A 22,895-nucleotide genomic window follows, 5' to 3' on the forward strand; every position below is an offset into this window, starting at 1 on the left:
CTTTCCACGGAAATCTTCGTGGCCCAGGGAGGCCATTTGCAAGCGCAGAGCTCTGCAGGCGAGGGTAGCGACTGGAGGTCGCTATTATTTTGGCGCGGGTGAAGCAAGGCCCGCATAGCTGGGCGCTGAGTCAGCCGGGGCCGGGCGTGGGTGGGGGGCGCGGATCCATCCATTTCCCCCCCCCCCAACCCCTTCTCCCGCCCCGGCCGCGGCAAGTCGGGACGGGCCGGAGGGGAAAGGGGAGGGCGGGCCGGCCTCCGAGCCCGCGGGGCCGTCGGTGCGGGCTGGGTCTGGCGCGAGCGGAGCCGCGGGCCGTCCAAACCCCGGGCGCGCTCTCTCCTCCCCCCGGTGGAGCTCGGCGGGTCAACTGAGGCGGTGACCGCGCGCCCGGCCATTTACTCTCAGAATTCATGAAGGGGGAGGAGGAAGCGGAGAAGGAAGGAAGCTCAAGGAGAAAAAATGAGCAACGGAGCGGACTTGAGGAAACGAAAAAGAGGAGGAAAAGGGGCGAGAAGAGGCGGCGGCTGGAGGGCGGGGGCCAAGGCGCGCGCGGGTCGCGCGGGGTCGCGCACGGGGCGGGGCGAGCGGGAGCGCGCGCCGGCGGCCGCGGCCCGAGGGGCTTGTGGGTAGCGGCTGCGCGCGGCCGGAGACGGGCGCCGCGCGCGGGTGTGTAAGGGGAGCGGGCTTGTGGAACTGAGGCAGCCGGCGGCGATCATGGGAGCGGGTTGGCGGCGGCAGTAGTTGTCCGAGCCTGGGCTTCAGCCTTCCGGAGCCTCAGAGGACTGGGCAGTCCGGGCCCAGCGGTGGCGGCGCCACTTGCCCACTCCCGCCCTCGGAGTCCTGAGGGAGCTCCCGGCAGACGAGCGGACCGGGCGGCGCGAATCTGACTGAGGGGCGGGGACGCCGCCGTCTGCTCCTCGCCGCTCCGGGCTGCCCCTTGGACAGCCCCAGGCCCGGGACTGGCGCTGAGATCCGAAGCCGGAGCTAGAGGCGGACGGTGGGCCCGGGCGGAGCCCCGCCCGGAGCCGGCGGTTCGGGGGCGGCGCTAGGCCCCGAGGCGGCCGGGCCGGAGCGCGGGGAGCGGGAGTGCGGGCGCGGCGGCGTCGGCATGAGCCGGCCCCCGGCGACGGGGAAAATGCCCGGCGCCCCCGAGGACCTGCTGGGGGACGGGGCGGGCGCGAGCCGTCAGAGGAAGCTGGAGGCGCTGATCCGAGACCCTCGCTCGCCCATCAACGTGGAGAGCTTGCTGGTAAGTGGCCGGGGCCCAGGAGCTCTGCCGGCTAATAGCTCAGATCTCGAGTTCCCCCCTCTGTGCCCACCCATCCGTGTGTGTGGGGGGTGCTGGGGGGAGCGGTCTCGTCCTACCTACCCCGCCCAGCTTCCGGCAGCCGGGGCCCGGGTCGCAGACCAGGCACTTCTGCGACGAAGTTCCCGGAGTACAGCTCCACCTTTGATTCTTCTCCTGTCCCCCCTGGAGCTGGTTGGTGTCAAACCCGGCTGCCCTTTACTGGGAGCACTGGGAAAACACCCCTTTTCCCCTTCCCGCCTACCCTCTCGGTTTGGGGAGGTGGGGTGGAGGATTTGCTGCCCTTCATACCCCAGACTAGCCAATTTGAAAGAGTGTCACGCTGCGTGGGGACTTGGGTCCAAGCAAGGGAGAAACCTGATACTGCCCCTAATGGGAGTACCTACCAGGGGTACATGACTAAGAGCTGCCCTCACTCTCCCCTTTAAGTCTGAAATCTGGAAACACATACCTAGGTTTGTCTGTTTTCAGTTGTCTATGAACGTTCATGGTTGCAATTTAGTGCATTTTAATTTCAGTAAATTTAATTTCCCGAGATTATTGTGCCAGAGCTAAAGTGTCAATCTGAATTGCAGAGTAGAGTAAATCTCTCCTTTTCATTATTGTATCTCTTTTCTGTGACTGCCTTTGAAATTCAAATTAATAGCCATTAAAGTCTGCTAGTTGGCTCTTGATTAAGAAAGGACCATGTTTTACAAATTAGAAATGCACGGTAGAATCCTTGCTCATTTCTTAGTTTTGTTATGATAGACGGTTGTGTTTCACAGCCAGTTTGATTAGCGTGCAGTAGAGATGCATTTATGGGAAAAGGGGTGTGGATTTTTATCCTAGGGAGGAGAAGAAAGCGAAAAGGATGCTCTGGCTGTTAAATTAACTCTGGAGGACTAGAATCCGGGTGGGTGATCCTTGTGTTTTTGTTTTTGTTTTCTTTTAAATAGTCTCCATCAGAACTCATGTTCAGTTCTACTCCCTGCTGGGAGAAACCTAGTGAGTATAGGAGAAAAACTGTCTCCTCCCTTTCCAGTGATTGACTTTTCTTCAGAAGCCGTTGGTTATCCTTTGAGGTTTCTGGAATCATTTGTAGAGTGACTCAGTGCTGTTTGGCCAAAGTGCAGGAACTGACTGAAGAGTGTGTCTTTTCTGTACAATGTGCAGAATGTAGTGATGTACTGTATTCTGTCAGACGTGTTTGACGTTTTCTTTTACTGATTTTCACTTTAGTATGTTGTTTGTGTGTTTTCATGGGAGCATGACACCTTGGTCAGTCTGTAGAAGTCTTCAATTGGAGGTAGGATTGGTTACATGAAGGGCATAGCTTTTCCTAAGCCAAATCAGAGACTCTGGGCTTCACTCCCAGCATTTTCACTTTGGTATTTTGCTAGCAAAACTTTGACCTAAGGCCAGAAAGTTCAGTTAAAAATAGTACAGCAAATCTCAAATATTCATCAGGTTCATATTCAATCCCAGTTAGAATTTTTTTTACACTTCATTTGCATCTCTTGGGTCTCTACTGATGTTAATCATTTATTAGGATTATTCTGAACGTGAACCTAAGCTATTTATATACGTAATATACATTCTGTTTTGTTAAAGTATTTTCTGAATTATTAAAATGAAGGCTGTTTTTAAAAATGCGACATTACACATGCTCAGTAAACAATTTGGTCTATTCATTTGTTGACCAACAATCAATATATGCAGCCACCACACTTTATACTTTTGTTATGGTGACATATTACTGGTGTGACAGTTGACATCAGATGCTGACTGGACAGACTTTGTCATTGCTGTTTTCAGTTGTTTAAATGTTACGATTCTGAGTTGCAGGAAATCTTACCAGGCCAAAAATTGTCCCTTTCTCTTTTGTGGAGTGAGGTTGCTCGTGCTTCTATTACAAATTTGAAAAGAAAGGTATAGTAAGTTATTTTAAAATTTTGTATACTTCATCATATGAAACAGTAGAATGAATTAATTTTTTATTGTGGTAACATACATAACAAAATTTACCATTTTAACCATTTTTAAGTGTATCGTTCAGTGGCATTAATTATATTCACATTGTTGTGCAACCATCACCATTATCTATATCTCAGACTTTGTCATCTTTCTAAACATAAACTTCGTGAATTAATCTTTAAGAGTGTTATAAAAACATTTCTTGAAGTACTGATGAAATAATCGCTGGGATCACTTTAAAGATTTGAAACCATACCATTTAGCCTGAATGTCACAATTGATCATTGTTTTACTGCTTATAGCGATTCTTTTGGTTTTACTATAGAAAGTAAATATTTTTTCTTTAACAGAGAAAACTTAAAGTAATATAATTCTCCCCCCTCACCAACCCCCAGCAAACCCCAGAGCTATGAATCTTAGTTGCTTCATTCAGGAGCTCAGAAAGTACCATTTAAAATTGCATACAGCCTAAGATGACGAAAATGAGGAGATGAAATATACCAGAAGTTATTCTATAATTATTCTTTGTTAGACTAGGCACAGAAGGTAAAACTTATTGTAGGAAAAAATGTTATAGATAACATGTAAAGTGCTTAGCTCAGTGCTAGACATAGTAGTGCTCATTAAATTTAGCTCACTTCTATGGACATTTAGCATATTTTAGCTAATTGCTTTAAATTTCCTTTGAAAAAGAAAATGGCTTTATTGGCAACTATTTCTTGCTGTATAATTTTGAATGAATAGTGTTATCATTTGAGTTTGCCATCAGAAAAGTGCTAGCAGTCATCAAGCAGAGATAGAGCTGGATTCCAAGGCTATGTCAGCGTAGACGAAATTGTCTTACTTTTTGCAGAGGCTCTTTGCTTTATGTGGGTTCTTAAATTAATCTGAAGGTATGACCCTTTTGTGGTTGCAGATTGTGAGTTGCTTGGTATTATTTAAATAGAGGTATTATTTAAATTGTGAGGTTTATTTCTGTAATACTTTTTTTTTGGAGGGGAGGGTCTTCAATGGTATGTTTTTGCAGTATTTGAAACTTTTGGGCAAATACCCATGTTTTGCTGTCAAGACTCAGCTTCTAATACTGCTTGCCCATATATTATGGTAAAAAGAATTGTGCTTTAGTGTTATGTTGGAGAGATGTCTTTCTAAAGGTCTGCTTTGAGTTTTGATTTGTTTTACTTTTTAAAAGTAAGTGGTTGTAATAATTCGTGGGATTCAGGCTTGGGTAAACTGTTCCTTAAGGCTGGTATTGATGGGAAAAAGTGATTAAACATTTATTGACAGTTTTCAGTGACTTATAATATGAAATGCTTTATTTTGATTGATTTCATTATACCTGTAAACTATATGAAAATATGTCTTAATTACAGTGCTTAGACTTTCAGCTTGGTGTTGGTTATTTGCCTAATTAAAATAAAATTGTATGTGTACTTTTTCCCAACTATATAATAAGTGCAAATACTTAAACATATAAAAGTGAAATAGAATAAAAATTGAAAAATTGTTTTATATATGTTTTTCTTTTGTGAAATAAAGGTGGGGCATTTATAGCATAAATGGGATTACTTTAAAATTGAATTTGGATGGTCAGGAAATCTAAAGAAAATGAATTAGCTACAGAGGTTAAAGAAAGTATATACGGAACTTACTATTTGGGTAAAGTTAAACCTCCTTGAAAGTATAGGTCCACAGTCCCGTATCCACAATTCTGATATATGAAGAGCTCTGAAAACAAAGTTTTTGGTAAAATTTATTTTATGGTAACATTTGACCTGACTGATGTTAGATTATTTAGCCAATTCATCTCTCTTGGTATAAATAGTATTAGCTTTCCCAGGAGAAATACTAATGTGTTTGATTTCAGGGTGTTACCCCAGACCCCAAGAGGGTTTTGGGGAACATACTGTATATGTTATATGTACTTTATTACCATTCTATAATCCAAAAATTCTGAATTCAGATATATCTTGCCTCAAGGTAAGGCCAATGTAGACCAAATACAGTCTCATACACACCTTAAACAGTTGTAAAGAAATGGGTAGTTTACCTTGAAGCCCAAGTTCTTGTTTTGGTTGAGTCCTGATCAACTAGCCCTCTTTTCCCATTTTGAATCCTGAAATATTTTAAACATTAAGAGAACATAGCGTGCAAATATGAATTATGAAGCATAAAAAACAAATTGCATGAAATCACCACTGAAGTTAATGACTAGAACACTCTCCTGTTGAAGTTGCCTGTGTGTTGCTGCTGCTTGAGTCAGTCTTCCTGCATCCTCCCCCATCTGTTACCCTGAACATCTTATTATTCCCTTGCTTTGTTTCAGAGATTACCGCGTTTGTATGTATCCCTAAACAGTATTGTTTAGTTTTACTTGTGTTTTAAACTTTATAAAAGGTTAACATTTACATATATTCTTTTGTGACCTGCTTTTTTCATTCAAAATAATGTTTCAAAGATTCACCCACATTGTGGTTTATCCATTTTCACTGCTACCATTAACAAAATTATATTGCTTCAATCTACTTAATGGATATTTAGATTGTCTTCCTTCCTTCCTTCCTTCTTCCTTTTTTTTTTTTTTGCTATTATGGAAAGTGTTGCTATGAACATTACTGAAGCCCATGTCAAGTTCCTATAGGCTAGAATGTTAGATATCTAGGAGTGGAATTGTTGGGTTTTAAGATATGCTATTTTTAACCTAACAAGCTAAGGGGTAGAGTTTAACTTTTCCCCCAACATTTTGTTATGGAAAATTTCAAACTACATATAGAAAAATTGAAAGAATTCACAATGAACATCAGCATACCATCTAATTAGTAGTTTGCTATATTTGCTTTATTACATCTATCCATCCCTTTATTCATCCACAGTACTACTTTTGTTTTTGATTTGTTTAAAGTAAGTTGCAGATACACACGGCAGCATGCATTTCATTAAGTAGAGTTCAATCATTATTTAGTTTTTTAAAGATGAAATTTACATACAATGAAATGCACAATCCTAAATATACCTTCCGTTGATGTGTTTCAACAAATGCTCATATCTGTGTAATGCAAATCCTATCAAAATGTAGAATATTATTACTGACCCATAAATCTCCCTCATATGCCTTTTAAGCTAATTCCACACACATCCCATCCCTTTAGAGTCAGTCACTCTTCTGATTTTTTTAAATTTTTTATTGGGGAATATTGGGGAACAGTGTGTTTCTCCAGGGCCCATCAGTTCCAAGTCATTGTCCTTCAATCTAGTTGTGGAGGGCGCAGCTCAGCTCCAAGTCCAGTTGCTGTCCTCAATCTTAGTGGCAGGGAGCGCAGCCCACCATCCCATGTGGGAATTGAACCAGCAACCTTGTTGTTGAGAGCTCGCCCTCTAACCAACTGAGCCATCTGGCTGCCCCATGTTCTGATTTTTTTCTTTTTTTGTATTAAAGATTACTTTTATCTCTTCAGAACTTCATATAAATGGAATCCTATACAGTATGTAATGTTTTGTATGTGGCTTCTTTAGCTCAGCATAGTTTTTGAGATTCATTGATGTTATTTTGTGTATCATCATCAGGTTGTTCCTTTTTTATTGCTGAGTAGTGTTTTGTTATATGTATAAACTACTGTCTGTTAGCTATCTCCTGTTGATGGATACAGGGCTGTTTTCAGTTTTTGGCTATTATGTGTTATATATGCTTTGGCTTTTAATAAAGCTTGGTGTGAACAATCTTGTATTAAGTCTTTGTGAGTACATGTTTTCATTTTTCTTGGGTACGTAGTAGTGGAATTGCTAGATGATAGGGTAAGATGTATGTTTAGTTTTAAGAAATTGCCAGATCTTTTCCCAAAGTGGTCATATTTTACACACCCACACCAATGAATGAGCGTTCCAGTTTCTCCCCAACACTGAGTCTATTAAATTTTAGCCTTTATCTGGTGGATAGTGGTATCTCATTGTGATTTTAATTTGCACCTCCCTGTTGACTAATAATGTACTTTTCCATGCACTTACTGGCCATTTGTATATCTTCCTTTGTGAAGCATCTGCTCAAATTTTTTGCCGGTTAGGAAACATTGGGGTATTTTTGAGTTATACAAGTTCTTTATATAGTCTAGATACCAGTTCTTTTGCAAATGTTTTCTCCCAGTCTGTGGCGTGCCTGTTTTTTAAAATCAAAATTTTTTATGGTTATTGCTTTTTCTTCCTGAGAGACCATGGCCTATCCCTATGTCACAAAGATAAATATATATTTTTTCTTCTAGAAACTTTATAGTTTAACTTGTATGTTTAGGTCAAGGATACGTGGTAAGCCAATTTTAGTGTGTGGTGTGAGTTAGGAGTTAAAGTTCATTTCTTTCCCCTCATACATCCCATATCTGGTTATGTAGAGTATCCAGCACCAATTTTTTCCAGTTTTACTGAGATATAATTAATATATAACTTTGTATAATTTAAAGTGTACAATTGATACACATATGAGTATATTGCCAAATGTTTACTACAATAAGGTTAATTAACAATCCGTCACCTTACATAATTACCATGTTTTTGTTGTTATGCTGAGAATATTTAAGAGTTACTCTCTTAGCAACTTTCAAGTATATAACACAGTATTGTTAACTATAATCACAATAGCAATTTTTTAAAAAATACTATTTTTCTCATTGGATTGCCTTTGTCGAAAATCAGTTTACTAATAGGTGGACTTTTTATTAGCATTTTTACCACCTTAGTAACTACCTCAAATTTTTAGTCATGGTTCTGTTATTTAACTAATGCTCTATCCAAGAAAAAAAACATTTTTTTTTTTTTTCCAATTTTTTTACCTGAAGTAAATGGGCAGGCAACCATGGTTGAGACCATGGTTGAGACAGGGAAACATAGATTTTTATTTTTATTTTATTTTTTAAACTTTTATTTATTTGAATGTGTTTTTCCAGGACCCATCCTCTCCAAGTCAAGTAGTTGTTTCAATCAATTGTGGAGGGAACAGCTCACAGTGGCCCATGTGGGGATCGAACCTGTAACCTTGTTGTTAAGAGCACAGTGCTCTAACCAGTTAGCTGTCCCAGATTTTTATTTATTTTTTAATTTAATTTTGTTTTTTTAAAGATTTTAATGGGGAAGGGGAATAGGACTTTATTGGGGAACAGTGTGTACTTCCAGTACTTTTTCAAGTCAAGTTGTTGACCTTTCAGTCTTAGTTGTGGAGGGTGCAGCTCACTCAGCTCCAGGTCCAGTTGCTGTTGTTAGTTGCAGGTGGTGCAGCCCACCATCCCTTGCAGGAGTCGAACTGGGCAACTTTGGCCCTCCAACCAACTGAGCCATCCAGGAACTCAGCAGCAGCTCAGCTCAAGGTGCCCATGTTCAATCTTAGTTACAGGAGGCGCAGCCCACCATCCCTTGCGGGAGGAGTTGAACCGGCAACCTTGTGGTTGAGAGCCCGTGCTCCAACCAACTGAGCCATCTGGCCACCCGGGAGCTCAGTGGCAGCTCATTGACTTCACTCCAGTTTCAGAGGGCACAGCTTTCCGGCTCATGTGGGAATCAAACTGACAGCCCTGTTGCCCAGAGCTCGCCTTCTAACCAACTGAGCCACCCGTCTGCCCCAGATTTTTATTTTTTTGAAGCGCAGAAAGATTTGTCATTTTTTTAATTATAAAAATAATGTGTGCTTATTGTAGAAAATTCAGAGAATAAAGATATACACACACACACAGATTTTATATATATACACCGTGTTTCCTGGAAAATAAGACCTAGTTGGACAGTCAGCTCTAATGCGTCATTTGGAGCAAAAAATTAATATAAGACCCAGTATTATATTATGTTATATTATATTATGTTATATTATAAGACCCGGTCTTATAGTAAAATAAGACCGGGTCTTATATTAATTTTTACTCCAAAAGACACATTAGAGCTGATTGTCTGGCTAGGTCTTATTTTCGGGGAAACAGGATACAGATATATATAATCTGTATCCTCCCCACATAGAGATAGCTACTGTTTAAGGTAACATTTTGCTGTAAACATGTCTGAAAAAATTAAAATACAACAAAAGTAAAATTACACTGTACATGTGCTTTATCATTTTTTTATATCTAATGAATAATAGAAACTTTATGAAGTCAAATTTATCCATCTTTTCATTGTAGAGTGATTTCTGGCTTAGATGTCATGCTTAGGACATTCTCCATTACCAAAATTATGATATCATATACCTGAATTTTCTTTTAGTACTATAATGGTTTTATTTTTAATATTATTTTTATTACATTTAGAATTCTGATGGAAAGTATGAAGTGTGGGTACCAAAATTTTATCAGAAGATTTATCTAAGTATTAGAGTTCCCAAAATATTAATGGGTGGGGAGGCTGTGTTTATAGCTCTGTATTCTTGTCACAAAGCTTTCTATTTGGAGAGGAGTGCTTGGGAGAAGAAAGAGGGTAATGATTATGGATTTGATCTCCATTTGGGCCTATTTAGTTTCTTTATGGAAATGCTACTCTACAACTATACTTAAAATGCTATTCTGTGCTGATGTTAAAAAGTACATAGGAGCTGTTAGTGATAAGGGTTACTGGTGAAGAGGATGTGGATGACTCAGAGCAATTTTATTATAGCTTTTGGGGAAAAACACTCTAAATAACATTTTCCATTGGTAAGTTAGCTTATTATATGGGGCTAATATTTAAATTGGTGTGAAGCCATGTTGGCATTAGAGATTCTATTAAAACTGTCTCTTCTCATTTTATCCTGATAGGAGTAATTCTTTCCTCTCATCTACTTTTTTCTTTCTTTAAAGTATGATTAAATTATAAAGACATATTTGCAAATTTTGCATTGGCTGTCTCAGATGACCCTCAAATGCTATCTTTAGGAGAGCATTTGGGTCACAATGGTTAGCATTTCTCTTCACTCATGTGTTTATGTGACAAAAAGGAAATATTGAGATTCATTTTTGATTCATCACTGATAATTTTTTGGGGAATGTTTCTGAGTCCAAGAATGATTATATGGTTTGTTGATGATTTTGGTAAGGTATGGGTTGTTTGTTCAGATAGCTAAAATGCTTTATTTACTTTTGTTATAGTTAAAAATTCACTTAGTATTCAATGTCTAATTTTCTTTAATATTTTCAAGGGATTATAGACTGGAACTAATTTCTAACAATTCATTATTGAGTTTTTCTTTTTATGCCCTAGAAATGAATAGCAGAGCCTCCTCCAGCAATACTTTGTTTAGATGGAAACAAAGCAGGAAACAAAGCAGAGCAGGGTTGGCACTAGTATCATAATGACCTGGATGATTGTGATAAAGAATGCTTCATATACTAAGTGTTATATGCTTCTTGGTTTTTGAGTTTATTTAATGGACTGAAAGCTCTTTTAGAACATGAGTCTTTCTTGTCTTCCTGTTGTTATGTCCTGTAAATATTTGTTGAATGAATTAACAATTCTTTTTTAAGTAACAGGAGTTACCTGTAGAAATGTATCCTTGCTTGAAGAGATATTAAAATACTTTCTAAATAAACATTTTGATATATGTTCCTGTCACTTATTTCTTACCTATCCATAGGAAGGAAGATAAGTAAACATCTGGATATGCAGAGAGGGTGAGTTTTGGCGGTAGACTTGATTGAAGGTCAAGCAGGAAAAATGAATTGTGGTTTAGATATTTTCTGGATACTGAAACAGATGATCTTGGAAAGGATGTAAGCTATGTTATTCAGTGTTTTAGTTGAAGTAAAGCGCCTTGTGTGGACTGAACAGCCTTTACCATTTATCATGTATTATCTTTTCTCCCTACTCCCCTAACTTTTCTTCCGTTTAAACATATCCAGTTCTTTCTTCTATACCTAGGGGATGCCTGTGTTGAAACAGCACTTCATGAGTAAGGGCAGATGAAATGCTGGTGGTGTGTTCATAGGGTGAAATTCTTTAAAATGGCATCTTGGCTGTTAGTAATAGTAAGGCAATATTTGTTAACAAAATTAAAAACAAAGCCAAAGGGCATGAGAGATGTTGATCAGAAATCAGGAATGTTATAACAAATCACTATGAGTGACTGTTTTGAAAATTTTACAGATATTATCAAACATTCTGATTACTAGCAGTTTTATTTAGCTTTAAAATATTTATTGTTTGTAATAATCTACAGAGGGTGCCAAAAAATGTATACACATTTTAGGAAAGGAATAGTAATACTCAATATACTCGTATACCGGTAACAAAAGATGAATACAAGTCACGTATGACCTCTGCAATTACAAGAGATGCTCAAAGTGGTTACCATCAGCATCCAGACACTTCTAATTATGGCGAATTACTGCTTGAGCAACGTTGACCAAAGTGTCCACTTGTATACATTTTTTTTGGCACCCTCGGTATTTTTCTAATAAACCCAAGTGCTTAATTTTTCTTCTCGCTTTTGCATCATATTTAAATGTTATAATAAGAAGGCAATTTAGTTATGATAGTTTTTCTTTTACATCTACTGGTATTCAGTTAGCAGACAAAGAAGAGTGATACACAATATCTTGCTTGCAGTAAGTCCTTGATAATTGTTGGTTGAATGAATAAATATAGCCTGCAGATGTAGTGCAATTGACAAGGCATGTTTCAATCTCTTATTTGCTCTTAGAATTAGCTCTGAAAGAAAAGTGTAGCAGTTGAGAGTAGTCAGCAGGTGTTGAACATAGATGTCATTGTTTATTACCTTCGCTAATTCTTTTTATTGAGCTATAATTTACATACCATAAAATCCACCCATTATAAGCAATGGACCAATTTTTAGTAAATAATAGAGTTGTGTAACAATCATCACAATCCATTTTCATTAATCCCCCCAAATTCTCTGGAATATGTTTGCCGTTAGTCCTTGCCTTCAGTCCTAGCCAACCACTCTGTTTTCTGTCTCTAAATTTTTATTCTCTGGAAAGTCCATACAAGAAGAATCATATAATATACAGCCATTTGCTCTGGCTTCTTTAACCTAGCATAATTTTTGAGGTTCATCTATGTTGTAGTATATCCAATACTTTGTTTTTAATTGCTGAACAGTATTCCATTATATAGATATACCACATTTTGTTTATGAATTCACCGTATGTGTGAACATCTGTTTTTATTTCTCTTGGCTAGATTTCAAGGAGTGCAATTGCTGGGTCATATGTTGAGCTTATGCTTAACTTTTTTTTTTAATTAAAATTTTTACTTATTTAAGTGTGTTTTTCCAGGACCCATCAGCTCCAAGTCAAGTAGTTGTTTCAATCTAGTTGCGGAGGTCACAGCTCACAGTGGCCCATGCGGGGATCGAACCGGCAGCCTTGTTGTTAAGAGCACTATGCTTAACTGAGTCAACAGGCCCCCTATACTTAATTTTTAAGAAACTGACAAACTGTTCTCCAAAGTGGTGGCACCACTTTACATTCCCACCAGTAGTATATGAGGATTCTAGTTTTTCCACATCTTCAGAGAACCCTTGGTATTGTGTCTTTGTGATTGTAGCCATTATAGTAATGATAAATGATGCTGAGCACTGTTTCATATGCTTGTTAATTTTGCTTGTTCTTTTGTGTTTTAATGTACCACAAGTGTGGTCTAGTAAAAGGAGTTTCATTTTGTATGCCACAGGACAATTCCAATGTTTAAAAAAGAATACAAATAAATATAGCTCAGAGTCCTTTGTAGGAAGAATCATCCTACTGACTAGAGTCTCAACTTGAAAGGCCTAATTAATACTAAACCCTTTTTTGTTTTTTTCTTTCCGCCGAATCTTGCTCTGGTACCTTTTGCTTCCAAGTAGTGAATGAGTCTTTGCTTACATGTATAGGGATAATGGCAGTCTCAGCTAGTTGGGTAATTTCTAACCTACAGGTCAAGTTGAAGTACTTCTTTCTGACTTAAATGAATGGCCTTTGAACGTTTCTCGATTCTCCTCTGTGCTCATCTTTCCTTTTTTGATTATTTTGAGCATGTTAAGTAGGTTTCTAAACTTATTTCTCTCATCTTGATCCAACATTTGTCTTTATAGGAATCAGACCAAAGTAGTTTTTCTTATTTTAGAAGAAAATTTAACTTGTCAAGCTTTTCTGAAGGGAGAATCAGATAAGATATATCAAATAGAAATGAAAAAACCTTTTTTATTGTGGTAAAATATACATAGTGTAAAATTTCAATATAGAAATGTTATCATTACATCTTCTCCTTCAGATATAGTCTACAGAGACCTATGGGCCTGGAAATATATAATTTTGGTATTTCACATTTATAAGTGGTGATGGGAAAAGTAGTGACAGTCTGTTTAGCATTAACCATTGCTTTAATTCAGTAAGAAAATTTCACTCGAAATATATTGTTCTTCAGAGCATAGTACCTACACCAGTATGGTGTATGTATATTTGTGATTGTGCCTGTGTTTAAAAAATAATAAAATAATTCAAAAATTATTTGTGGTCTCTTTAAAAGCAAACAAAAAATAAAATGTAAAATACTCAAAACCTCTATATTAAATTATTTTGAAATTTTATTTTCAAAGCAGCCTTTAAGTTATTCGTTATATTAAATAATGGTCATCTTATTAACATATTACTGTTTAGATTTTTTAACATGTACATTCTTGGCAATTATTTAGAATTAGAGAAAACCAGATGATTTGTAGGCAGTAGATAAGGTGTTCACATTTTTCATTTTCTAAAGTATTTGTATATCAGATTTCCTGCTGTTTGGCCATTTTAATTTTGGTAGTTAAAGGGTATGTACACATTTCAGAAATTTGAAAATTAAAATGTGCATTTATTGATCCTTGTGATAATAGATAACTATTATCTATTTATAGATAGATAACTCCACTATTAGCTCTTAGAGGAATAGCATTTGTGATTTTTGTCTTTTTTTAGTATTTGAAATCTTTTGACAACACACTTTTTGTAGATTTTATTTTATCTTGTGGGTAATAAAATTGCACATACTTGTGGCCAAGACACAATTAATTTTTGTGAGAGTCTAGGTGACTGACACATAGTAAGAGTATCTTTAAAACCCTAAAGATTTGAGACAGTTTATCTTTTAAAATATAACTATCCTTTCCAAATTTTTGCTGAATGGAAAGGTAACTACAAATGTGAAACAAATCTGAAATTGGGTGGCCCTTCTTTCAGTGACTTTAAACTTATGTATTTATCTTTAGACATCTGTTATAGGACATGTCCTAACATTTCATTGGAAGTGATTTTCTGACTTAGAAATATTTTACAATCTGGCGATTAGGATCCCGATTCTATAATACCTCACTGTACAAGATGCTCCAGCATTTCTAAATGTTTGGCAAAATGTAATTTACTTAGAGACTTCATTTGTTATATCATGTCCATGGTAAAAAATTCTAAGGCATTATTTCTGCTGTAGCTTAAAAAGAATATATAATATAATTGATGATTGCAACATTTAAAATTAGGGTATGAATATGTTTTATTAACGTTATATTTAGGCTAAAGAAGAAGTTAGTTACAAAAGATGATACATTATAAAAGAATAAGAAAACTTACTGAACGGATTTTTCTGGTAGTTCTGAAAAACAATTTCTTCTGCAACCATATATTTTTGTAAAAAAAGTGGAAGTTGTATAATTACAAATTGAAGGCATTACTGAAAACAGGTTTGTTTTCCATATTTGAGACATTTCCATAATAGGAGAACAACGGATGATACAAATAAAACTAAATTTAGAACTAATAAAAGGAAACTCTAGTACAAAATTGGCTTACGAAATTTCCTTAAGAGGGAAGTCATAATGTAAAGCACTGAATAAATTTGTAAGAAGTTAATTACTGATTTTTTTGGTGGGGAGATTGGGAGAAGGGATTGTAAATAAGTTTTAGCATAGGGAAGTTTTGTTTTTCAAGACGATGTGCAGAATGTAACTCCCTGGCATAGTGTGTTTTTTTTTTCTTATTTATTTTTATTTTTTTAAGTCAAGTTGTTGTCCTTTCAATCTTAGTTGTGGAGGGTGCTGTTCAGCTTCAAGTTGTTGTCCTTTCAGTCTTAGTTGTGGAGGGCGCAGCTCAGCTCCAGGTCCAGTTGCCATTGCTAGTTGCAGGGGGCACAGCCCACCATCCCTTGCGGGAGTCGAACCGGCAGTCTTGTGGTTCAGAGGACACGCTCCAACCAACTGAGCCATCCGGGAGCTCAGCGGCAGCTCAGTTCAAGGTGCCGTGTCCAATCTTAGTTGCAGGGGGCACAGCCCACCATCCCTTGCGGGAGTCGAACCGGCAGTCTTGTGGTTCAGAGGACACGCTCCAACCAACTGAGCCATCCGGGAGCTCAGCGGCAGCTCAGTTCAAGGTGCCGTGTCCAATCTTAGTTGCAGGGGGCAGAGCCCACCATCCCTTGCGGGACTCGAGGAATTGAACTGGCAACCTTGTGGTTGAGAGCCCACTGGCCCATGTGGGAATCGAACCGGCAGCCTTCGGAGTTAGGAGCACGGAGCTCTAACCATCTGAGCCACCTGGCCGGCCCCCCTGGCATAGTGTTTTACTGTGTCTCTTTTTTTTTGTCTTATAAACAGAATTGTTCAAGTTGGTTGAAGTTACAACACATCTATGAAATAAAAATTTAAAAATCTGAACAATGACTTGCTTATTTCAAATAATTTTCTGTAAAATTCCATTAAAATAAGCCAAAATGGATCCTGCTTAACCTGTATTAATATATGAAAATACAAGTTAATTTATTTCCTTAAGAATTTTTTATTTTTATTTTTTTGGTCTAAGTTAGTAAAGATAGAAAAAATAGAAAGGAAAGGACTTGATTATTATAAAATGTATTTTTTAAAAAGAAGCAGAGTGTACTATAATGGAAAGAACACTGGATTTGGAGCCAGAAGAGCTAAGACTGGTATTAATTAATTAGGTATTTTATTACCTTCTTCCTTAAGTCTGTTGTCAACCATTTAACAGCCTTGTGGAATTAGACTTTGTACTTCTATAGGCTAGAAAAAACTAGATTAGTAGCCAGGCATAATTAAAATGAATATAGGGAGAAGCCAATTGGATAGCCACTGTTAATGGTGATACATAATACACTTTCCTTGTGGCATTTATGAAATAGGAAATGAATTTTATCTACTTCTATTTTTTTATAAATATATTTCAGTGGTTTTTCTTAGAATAGAGATTTCAGCAGACTACTTTCTCTTTTGTGGTTGGTCTGTGCTTCTGTGCCTATCTCTGTCTCCATTAGAAGTAAAGGGGCTTTCTAATCCCCTCACCTTCTCCCTCACCCCCCACCATACGCTATACACCTGAAGCTGAAGTAGAATAATATTGAATGTCAACTATAAATATAAATATATATATACACACACACACACACACACACACACACGGCCATGGGATGTGGAGTACAGCACAGTGAAGATAGTGGTATTGTAACAGCTACTCGTATATTGATGTTAGAGGGGTAGTAGATCGGGGGTGGATTATCACTCTGTGAGGGGTGTAAGTGTCTGACTATTACATTGTTTTGTACACCTGAAGTTAATTTAAAAAAAAGGAAGAAGTAAAGAGCTTTGGAAGGGCCCTCAGGATCTGGAGGGGTTTATGGCTCATAGATATGGGCTTTGGGGATAGAGATGTGAAAAGGAAGAGAGTGAGCAGGACCAGGGATAGAGGCAAGTATCCTTTAGCTGGTAGCTGAGTATACTATGTACTTTTTATACTCTTTGCTTTTGTTTCTACCTGGAATGGTCCCTCTCCTCTGCTTTGTGAGCTTACAAAAAAGCAAACAAAACAGGTTTCATTTTTTTGTTATATTCTCATTATCGGGAGAGTTCAATTTGCTAATCTTTAAAAAAAGACCAGTTGAGATTATTTTGGAATTTTAAATTTGCACACAGTTTAACAATTCCATTTCTAGAAATCTACAAAAATAGTCAAATATATGCACAAAAATATTTACAATGACGTTCGCTGCAGCAATGTTATAACAGAAGCAAATACAGAACAATAGATATGATATAGTACATTTTGATATATATATATATTTAAAAAAACCTACAAGTATTAGTGTGTTGTTAACATACAATGAAAATGGATACACCATCATATTGTTATATGCATGGAAAAAGGGAAACTGATACACTAATGTATTACAAAGTCCTTGTCTCTGAAGACTGAAATCAAGGAGAGGGGCCTAAAAAGAGAACTTATATTACTCTCATATCATAAGCTTTTTACATTATTTGCCAACCTGATATGAGAAGGAAAGCCAGTATCTTCCTTTGGTTTTTATATGCATTTCAATATTTGATTAGTAATGAGATTGAGCACCTGTTATTAGTCTTCCCGGGTTTTAATTCTCCTTTAAGATCTACCTCATTTATTTTCTCTTTGAGGTCTTCTTTCATTCCTGATTCCTTCAACCCGAGGCAATGAATGACTTCCTCTTCTTTGTTCACTTACCACTTTATATCTCTACCAATTATAATCACATTGTATTATAATTATCTACTTTTGTACTAGATTAGGAGGTCCTCTGGGTTTGTGACCCTGTCATATTCTTTTTTTTTTTTTTTTTTAACTTTTATATCTCAGTTTATTAGCTGGCAATATGGGGACTAAAACCTTCTAATTTTTAGGGTAATGGGGCAAATATGCTTTAAATATAAATTCTTTTTTTCCTTTCAGTTTTACTTAGATATAATGGACATACAACATTGTATAAGTTTAAGGTGTACATCATAATGACTGACATATGTTGCAAAACGATTACCACAATAAGTTAGGTAATAGCCGTCATCTTATGTACGAGTAGTTACGTAGTGTTCATCTTTATGTCTTTTCCCAGTATCTAGCACAGAGCCTATAGCACTTACTATGGGTTTAGGAAGCTTTATCAGATAGTTAGTCTGATTTCCAATTGGGCTCTATTTGTAAGGTTTGCTGCCTCCTCCTTTTTGGGGGTAGGGGTAGGGTTGGCTCTTAACTTAATGGTAACAGTTCTAGTTCAGTACTTTCATTTTACAAATGAGGAATCAAGGAGGAATGTCTTATTTGGTTTATGAGATGCCTTTATTTCTTTATCACACCCTACTTGGTGTTTTGAAATATCAAGGACAAATGTTGATTTCTACAATCTGAGATAGATGGTGAGCTTTTCTCAGTTCTTACAGGCCAACTCCAACCAATGGGGCTTTTAGCTGATGGTTTTAGCATGTAGCCTTAAGCCAGAACAAGTCACCCAAACTTCATTTGGCTCCTTCCAGAGAGGTATGAGTCTTCTCACACACTAGAAAGACTTTCTAATTGGCATTTATTCCAGGCACTGGCTGACTCCTCAGTGGCCAGGTATCTTTTCTTCCAGAGAACTCATGAAAAGTGCCCTCTTAGCCATCTTTCCATGAAGTGACCTCGCCGAATATCATTTCTTTGTTGCCTTTTCTTTCCCACAATACATCTCATCTTACTCTTGTTCCTCTGCCTATTTTTCCCCTCCGTTTCAAAGATTTCTCACCCTTGTTCTAAGGTTTATGTAATCGCTTGCACCTTCGAATTCTTTACTAAATACTACTTTTATCTTTCTTTAAATGACACCTATCTTTCACCTGACGGAAAGCTCTCTCTAGTGGAACTTAAACCTTCTTTTCTCTACATAGCTCAGTGTAGGAAAGGGTAGGAGGGAATTTCCTCCTTATTTTGCACTGCAGTGCTTATAAAACCTTCCTGTTAAAATTCCCGTTGTTGAGTGTCGTGTAATTGGAGTATACATCTTCTCTGGCTCGTTGAAGACATAGGCTTCTGGCTCACGATCTTTCTTTCCATTCAAGGCTGTGCCACTATTCCAGTGAATCCAGTGTTTATGTGAACAGAGTACCCAGGACGCTGACTTTGCGGTTTCCTCGTCTCCAGTGGTCTTTATCTTCACTTGATTCATTTACTTACTCCCATGAAGCTACTCTGGACCTCACTGTTACCTGAAGTCAGCTTTACCTTTGAGATCATTAATTTAAACATCCTTTTCCTGACACTAATCTTTTATCCATTTTCTAAACCTATTGATTGATGCTTTTGAGATCTGCAGCTCTTTAACACCTGTCTCCACCAAATGCTTCCTGTATAAGCAGGCAAGAATTCATTACCCATCACCTCCTACTTCTTGCCAGACTTCTCAGTTTCCTTGCCCTGTTGGATTTCTATCATATGCATCTGGCAAAACCTAGATTTTGGATCAGGTTGTCTCTGGCCTACACAAAAGGTATTTGTTGAGCACTGATGGAGAGAAATCACACCACTACCCAGATTAGTGATGCTTCGAATTCATGGTCTCCAGTCCCTGCAACCAGCTGGCAGGCCTGCAGAGCAATTCTTTCCTTTTCCATTGGGGCTATTTTAAACATTTTTTTTTCCCTTTAAACTTAAGAAACAAAGTATTCTCCACAGATGGTATTTCTACTTCATGAGAAAATAGAAGCCATCAAAAGGAGAGCCCTTAAATTTCCTGTTACTTGCTCACCAGTTTTATCTCCTCTGCACCATTTGTTCTTCCTTTTCCTTCTGTTTCTGTAGATGACATGTCCATCTTTCTGTCTCAGGCTGATTCTCCAACTGTGCTTTGGATTGCATTCTCTCCTTCCTGCTGATTAACTCTATTTGTCTTTAGTCTTTCTCTTAATTCTGATTCTTTCTCATCTTGCTAAGGTTGTTCAAAAGTCTCACCTAAAACAAGCAAAACAAATAACCAAATTACCCCTATAAAGAAGTCTCAATTCTTTCTAGCCCCCTCCCCTCATCAGCAAACAAAGCCTCACTTTCTGTTTACTCAGTACACTGTCGTCTGTCCTCTTCTCGTCTGTCCTCTTCCCGTCACTCACACTGCTTGCTTCAAGATCATGCTGACTGACTTCCTTGCTACTAAAACTATCATTTTATTGAATGTTCAAAAATCCTTGACTCTTCTCAAATTGCTCTTTTCTTGGCTTCTGTGATAGTACTCAGAGCATTTCTAGCTGTTTCTCCTCAGGCCCCTTCGCTGCCTCCTGTTCCTCTGCTCAATGGGAACCTTCCTTATTATTTTTTAACACATTGTTTGCCTTAAGCTTGTATCTGTTTCCAGGGCTTTGTCATTTACACGTTGATGACTTCCATTTTTCCATCTGAAAGCTTTTCTGTGAGCTTTAGGCTCATATCCAGCTACTAGGCCTCTCCACTTGGAAGTATCACAGGAATGCAAGATCAACATATCTACAAACTATTCTTTCCCCATTTTGCTCTCAGATCTCCTTTATTTCCTGTAACCTTACTCAGTGATTGTTTCCACTACCCATCTAGCTTGGATTAAGCCAGAAATTTGGGCGTCGGTCATCCTGGACCTTATGTACAGTCAGCATTACCCCCTAAAAATGATTCACTTCTTTCCCAGCCTAGTGCTAATTTCCTGCTTCAAGTGATCGTCATATCTTTTCTAGATTGTTACGATATTATCTTGCCTGATGTTCTTTCCTCCAGCTTGTCTAGCCTGCTATCCATTTGCTACTCTGCAGCCAAACTGCTTATTATAAGATGTAAATCTAATCATGTTATTCCCAAACTGAAAGTATGTAAATGACTTATTTTCCATTCAGGGAAAAGTTCAAAATGCTAATTATTTCTTACAAGATTGTTAATGATATGACTTCTGGGGACTTCTCCAACCCTATTCCTTGTCACTGACTCCTCCCCTTCCTCCCAAATTCTACCCATATTAAGTAACTTCATTTGAAGTTTCTTCCTTCCTATCTCCAACTTTTTTTATTTTTTATTTTTTATTAATTTTATTGGGGAATATTGGGGGACAGTGTGTTTCTCCAGGGCCCACCAGCTCCAAGTCATTGTCCTTCAGTCTAGTTGTGGAGGGCGCAGCTCAGCTCCAAGTCCAGTTGCCGTTTTCAATCTTTAGTTGCAGGGGGCGTAGCCCACCATCCCACGCGGGAATTGAACCAGCAGCCTTGTTGTTGAGAGCTCACACTCTAACCAACAGCCATCCGGCCGCCCCTCCGGAAGCTCAGCGGCAGCTCGTTGTCTTCAATCTAGTTGTGGAGGGCGCAGCTCACAGACCCATGTGGGAATTGAACCGGTAACCCTGTTGTTCAGAGGTCTTGTGCTCTAACCAACTGAGCCATCCGGCTGCCCCTCCAACCTTTTTTTTTTTACATGCAGAGCTCTCTGATTAGAATAAAAAATGCTAATTCCCTGAATATTACTGATATACAGTATGTGGAAATACTTCTGCCTCATTCTACTTAGTTTGGTATGAACTCAGATTCAGGATGGAGAAGACAAATATGTACAGTTGACCCTTGAACAACACGAATTTGAACAATAGGTTTGAACTTCAGGGGTCTACTTATGCATGGCTTGTTTTCAACAACTACTGTTAAGTGTATTTTCTTTTCCTTATGGGTTTCTTAATATTTTCTCTTAGCTTACTTTATTGTAAGAATGCAGTATAATACATATAACATACAAATATGTGTCAGTTGACTGTTTATGTTATTTGTAAGGATTCTGGTCAACAGTAGTTAATTAAGTTTTTGGTGAGTCAAAAGTTATATGCAGCTTTTGGACTATGTGGGGATCAATGCCCCTCCCTCCCACCTTGTTCTAGGGTCAATTGTCTTTACAGTGAGGTTTTTCAGAAACTGTCCTAGTTATGTAATTATAATGGACAGTTGGTTTATAGAACTCAAAGGAGGATTTCCTTAGGGAAGTGTTCCAAGTGGAAGTTGCTTATGTGAGTTTAAAAGATGGCTAATGGAAAATGATGATATAAATGCTGGACATAAAACTTCCTTTAAACTATAGAAAATAGATACTTTAAATGAGTAATGATAAGTACTTGAAACAACATATTAAGTAGAGGTTTTTTATGATAGTAAAGTTATTGTCAAATATTAGTAAGATGTGTAGTTCTTAGTATGTACTAGGCACTCTTCTGAAGTGCTTTATTAATTTGTTAGATTCTGTTTCATTTTTCCAATAGCATCAAAATGATATATTCTTTAAGAATGCTGTCTTTAGAAATACTTATAAATTCAAATATAGTTTCAAATATTTCTAAAAAAATTATGACCCCTTCTAGGTAGAGTTAGTTGCCCAGTTTTTGCAAACATAATGAAAAATCTGTTACTTGCTTGTATTAAAATCATATTAAAGTAAAAAATCTGAGTAACATATCTATTAGTATAATTTCATTAATTCAGCAAAGGTTTTATTCTGCAGCTAAAAGATACAGTATTTTTTTAGATTTAGTATCTTACTGAGCATTTTTGTATGTTGTTTCATTTGATGTAACAATCTGTTTAATATGTAGGACAGATGTTATCCTTTATGTTTTCCTGAATGTGGAGGAAACTGAGGTTTGTAGAGGTTAAGCAATTGCTCAGAGAAGTGCAGCTAATAAATAGCAGAACTGGAAAAAATCTGTGTCTTCAGAGTTCTAAGATAGTGTTCTTTGCTCATTATCATGCTTATTTTGTAAAGTAAAACTTCAAACTTTATATAAGAAATTGGAAGCTATTATCTTTGGACAACCTGGATGGATATCTTAGAAAGTTAATATAAAATGTTTTAGCAAAAGGATTTCAAGTTTCAGGATATTTATT

The 22,895-nt window shown here is 37.8% G+C and overlaps 1 protein-coding gene across 1 annotated transcript in view; it reads left to right on the forward strand.

Annotated features, from left to right (window-relative positions):
- The first annotated feature begins 616 nt into the window (after nt 1-616).
- The window catches only part of ROCK2 (Rho associated coiled-coil containing protein kinase 2), a 108,141-nt gene continuing 85,862 nt past the window's right edge, over nt 617-22,895 (forward strand). The window contains exon 1 of the mRNA XM_019750089.3: nt 617-1,249. Within this exon, the coding sequence (XP_019605648.1) occupies nt 1,109-1,249 (141 nt within the window). The 5' untranslated portion in view covers nt 617-1,108. The remainder of the gene's footprint in view (nt 1,250-22,895) is intronic.

This window comes from Rhinolophus sinicus, chromosome 2, assembly GCF_057876585.1.
Source record: "Rhinolophus sinicus isolate RSI-liver-muscle chromosome 2, RSI-T2T, whole genome shotgun sequence".
NCBI classification, from domain to species: domain Eukaryota; kingdom Metazoa; phylum Chordata; class Mammalia; order Chiroptera; family Rhinolophidae; genus Rhinolophus; species Rhinolophus sinicus.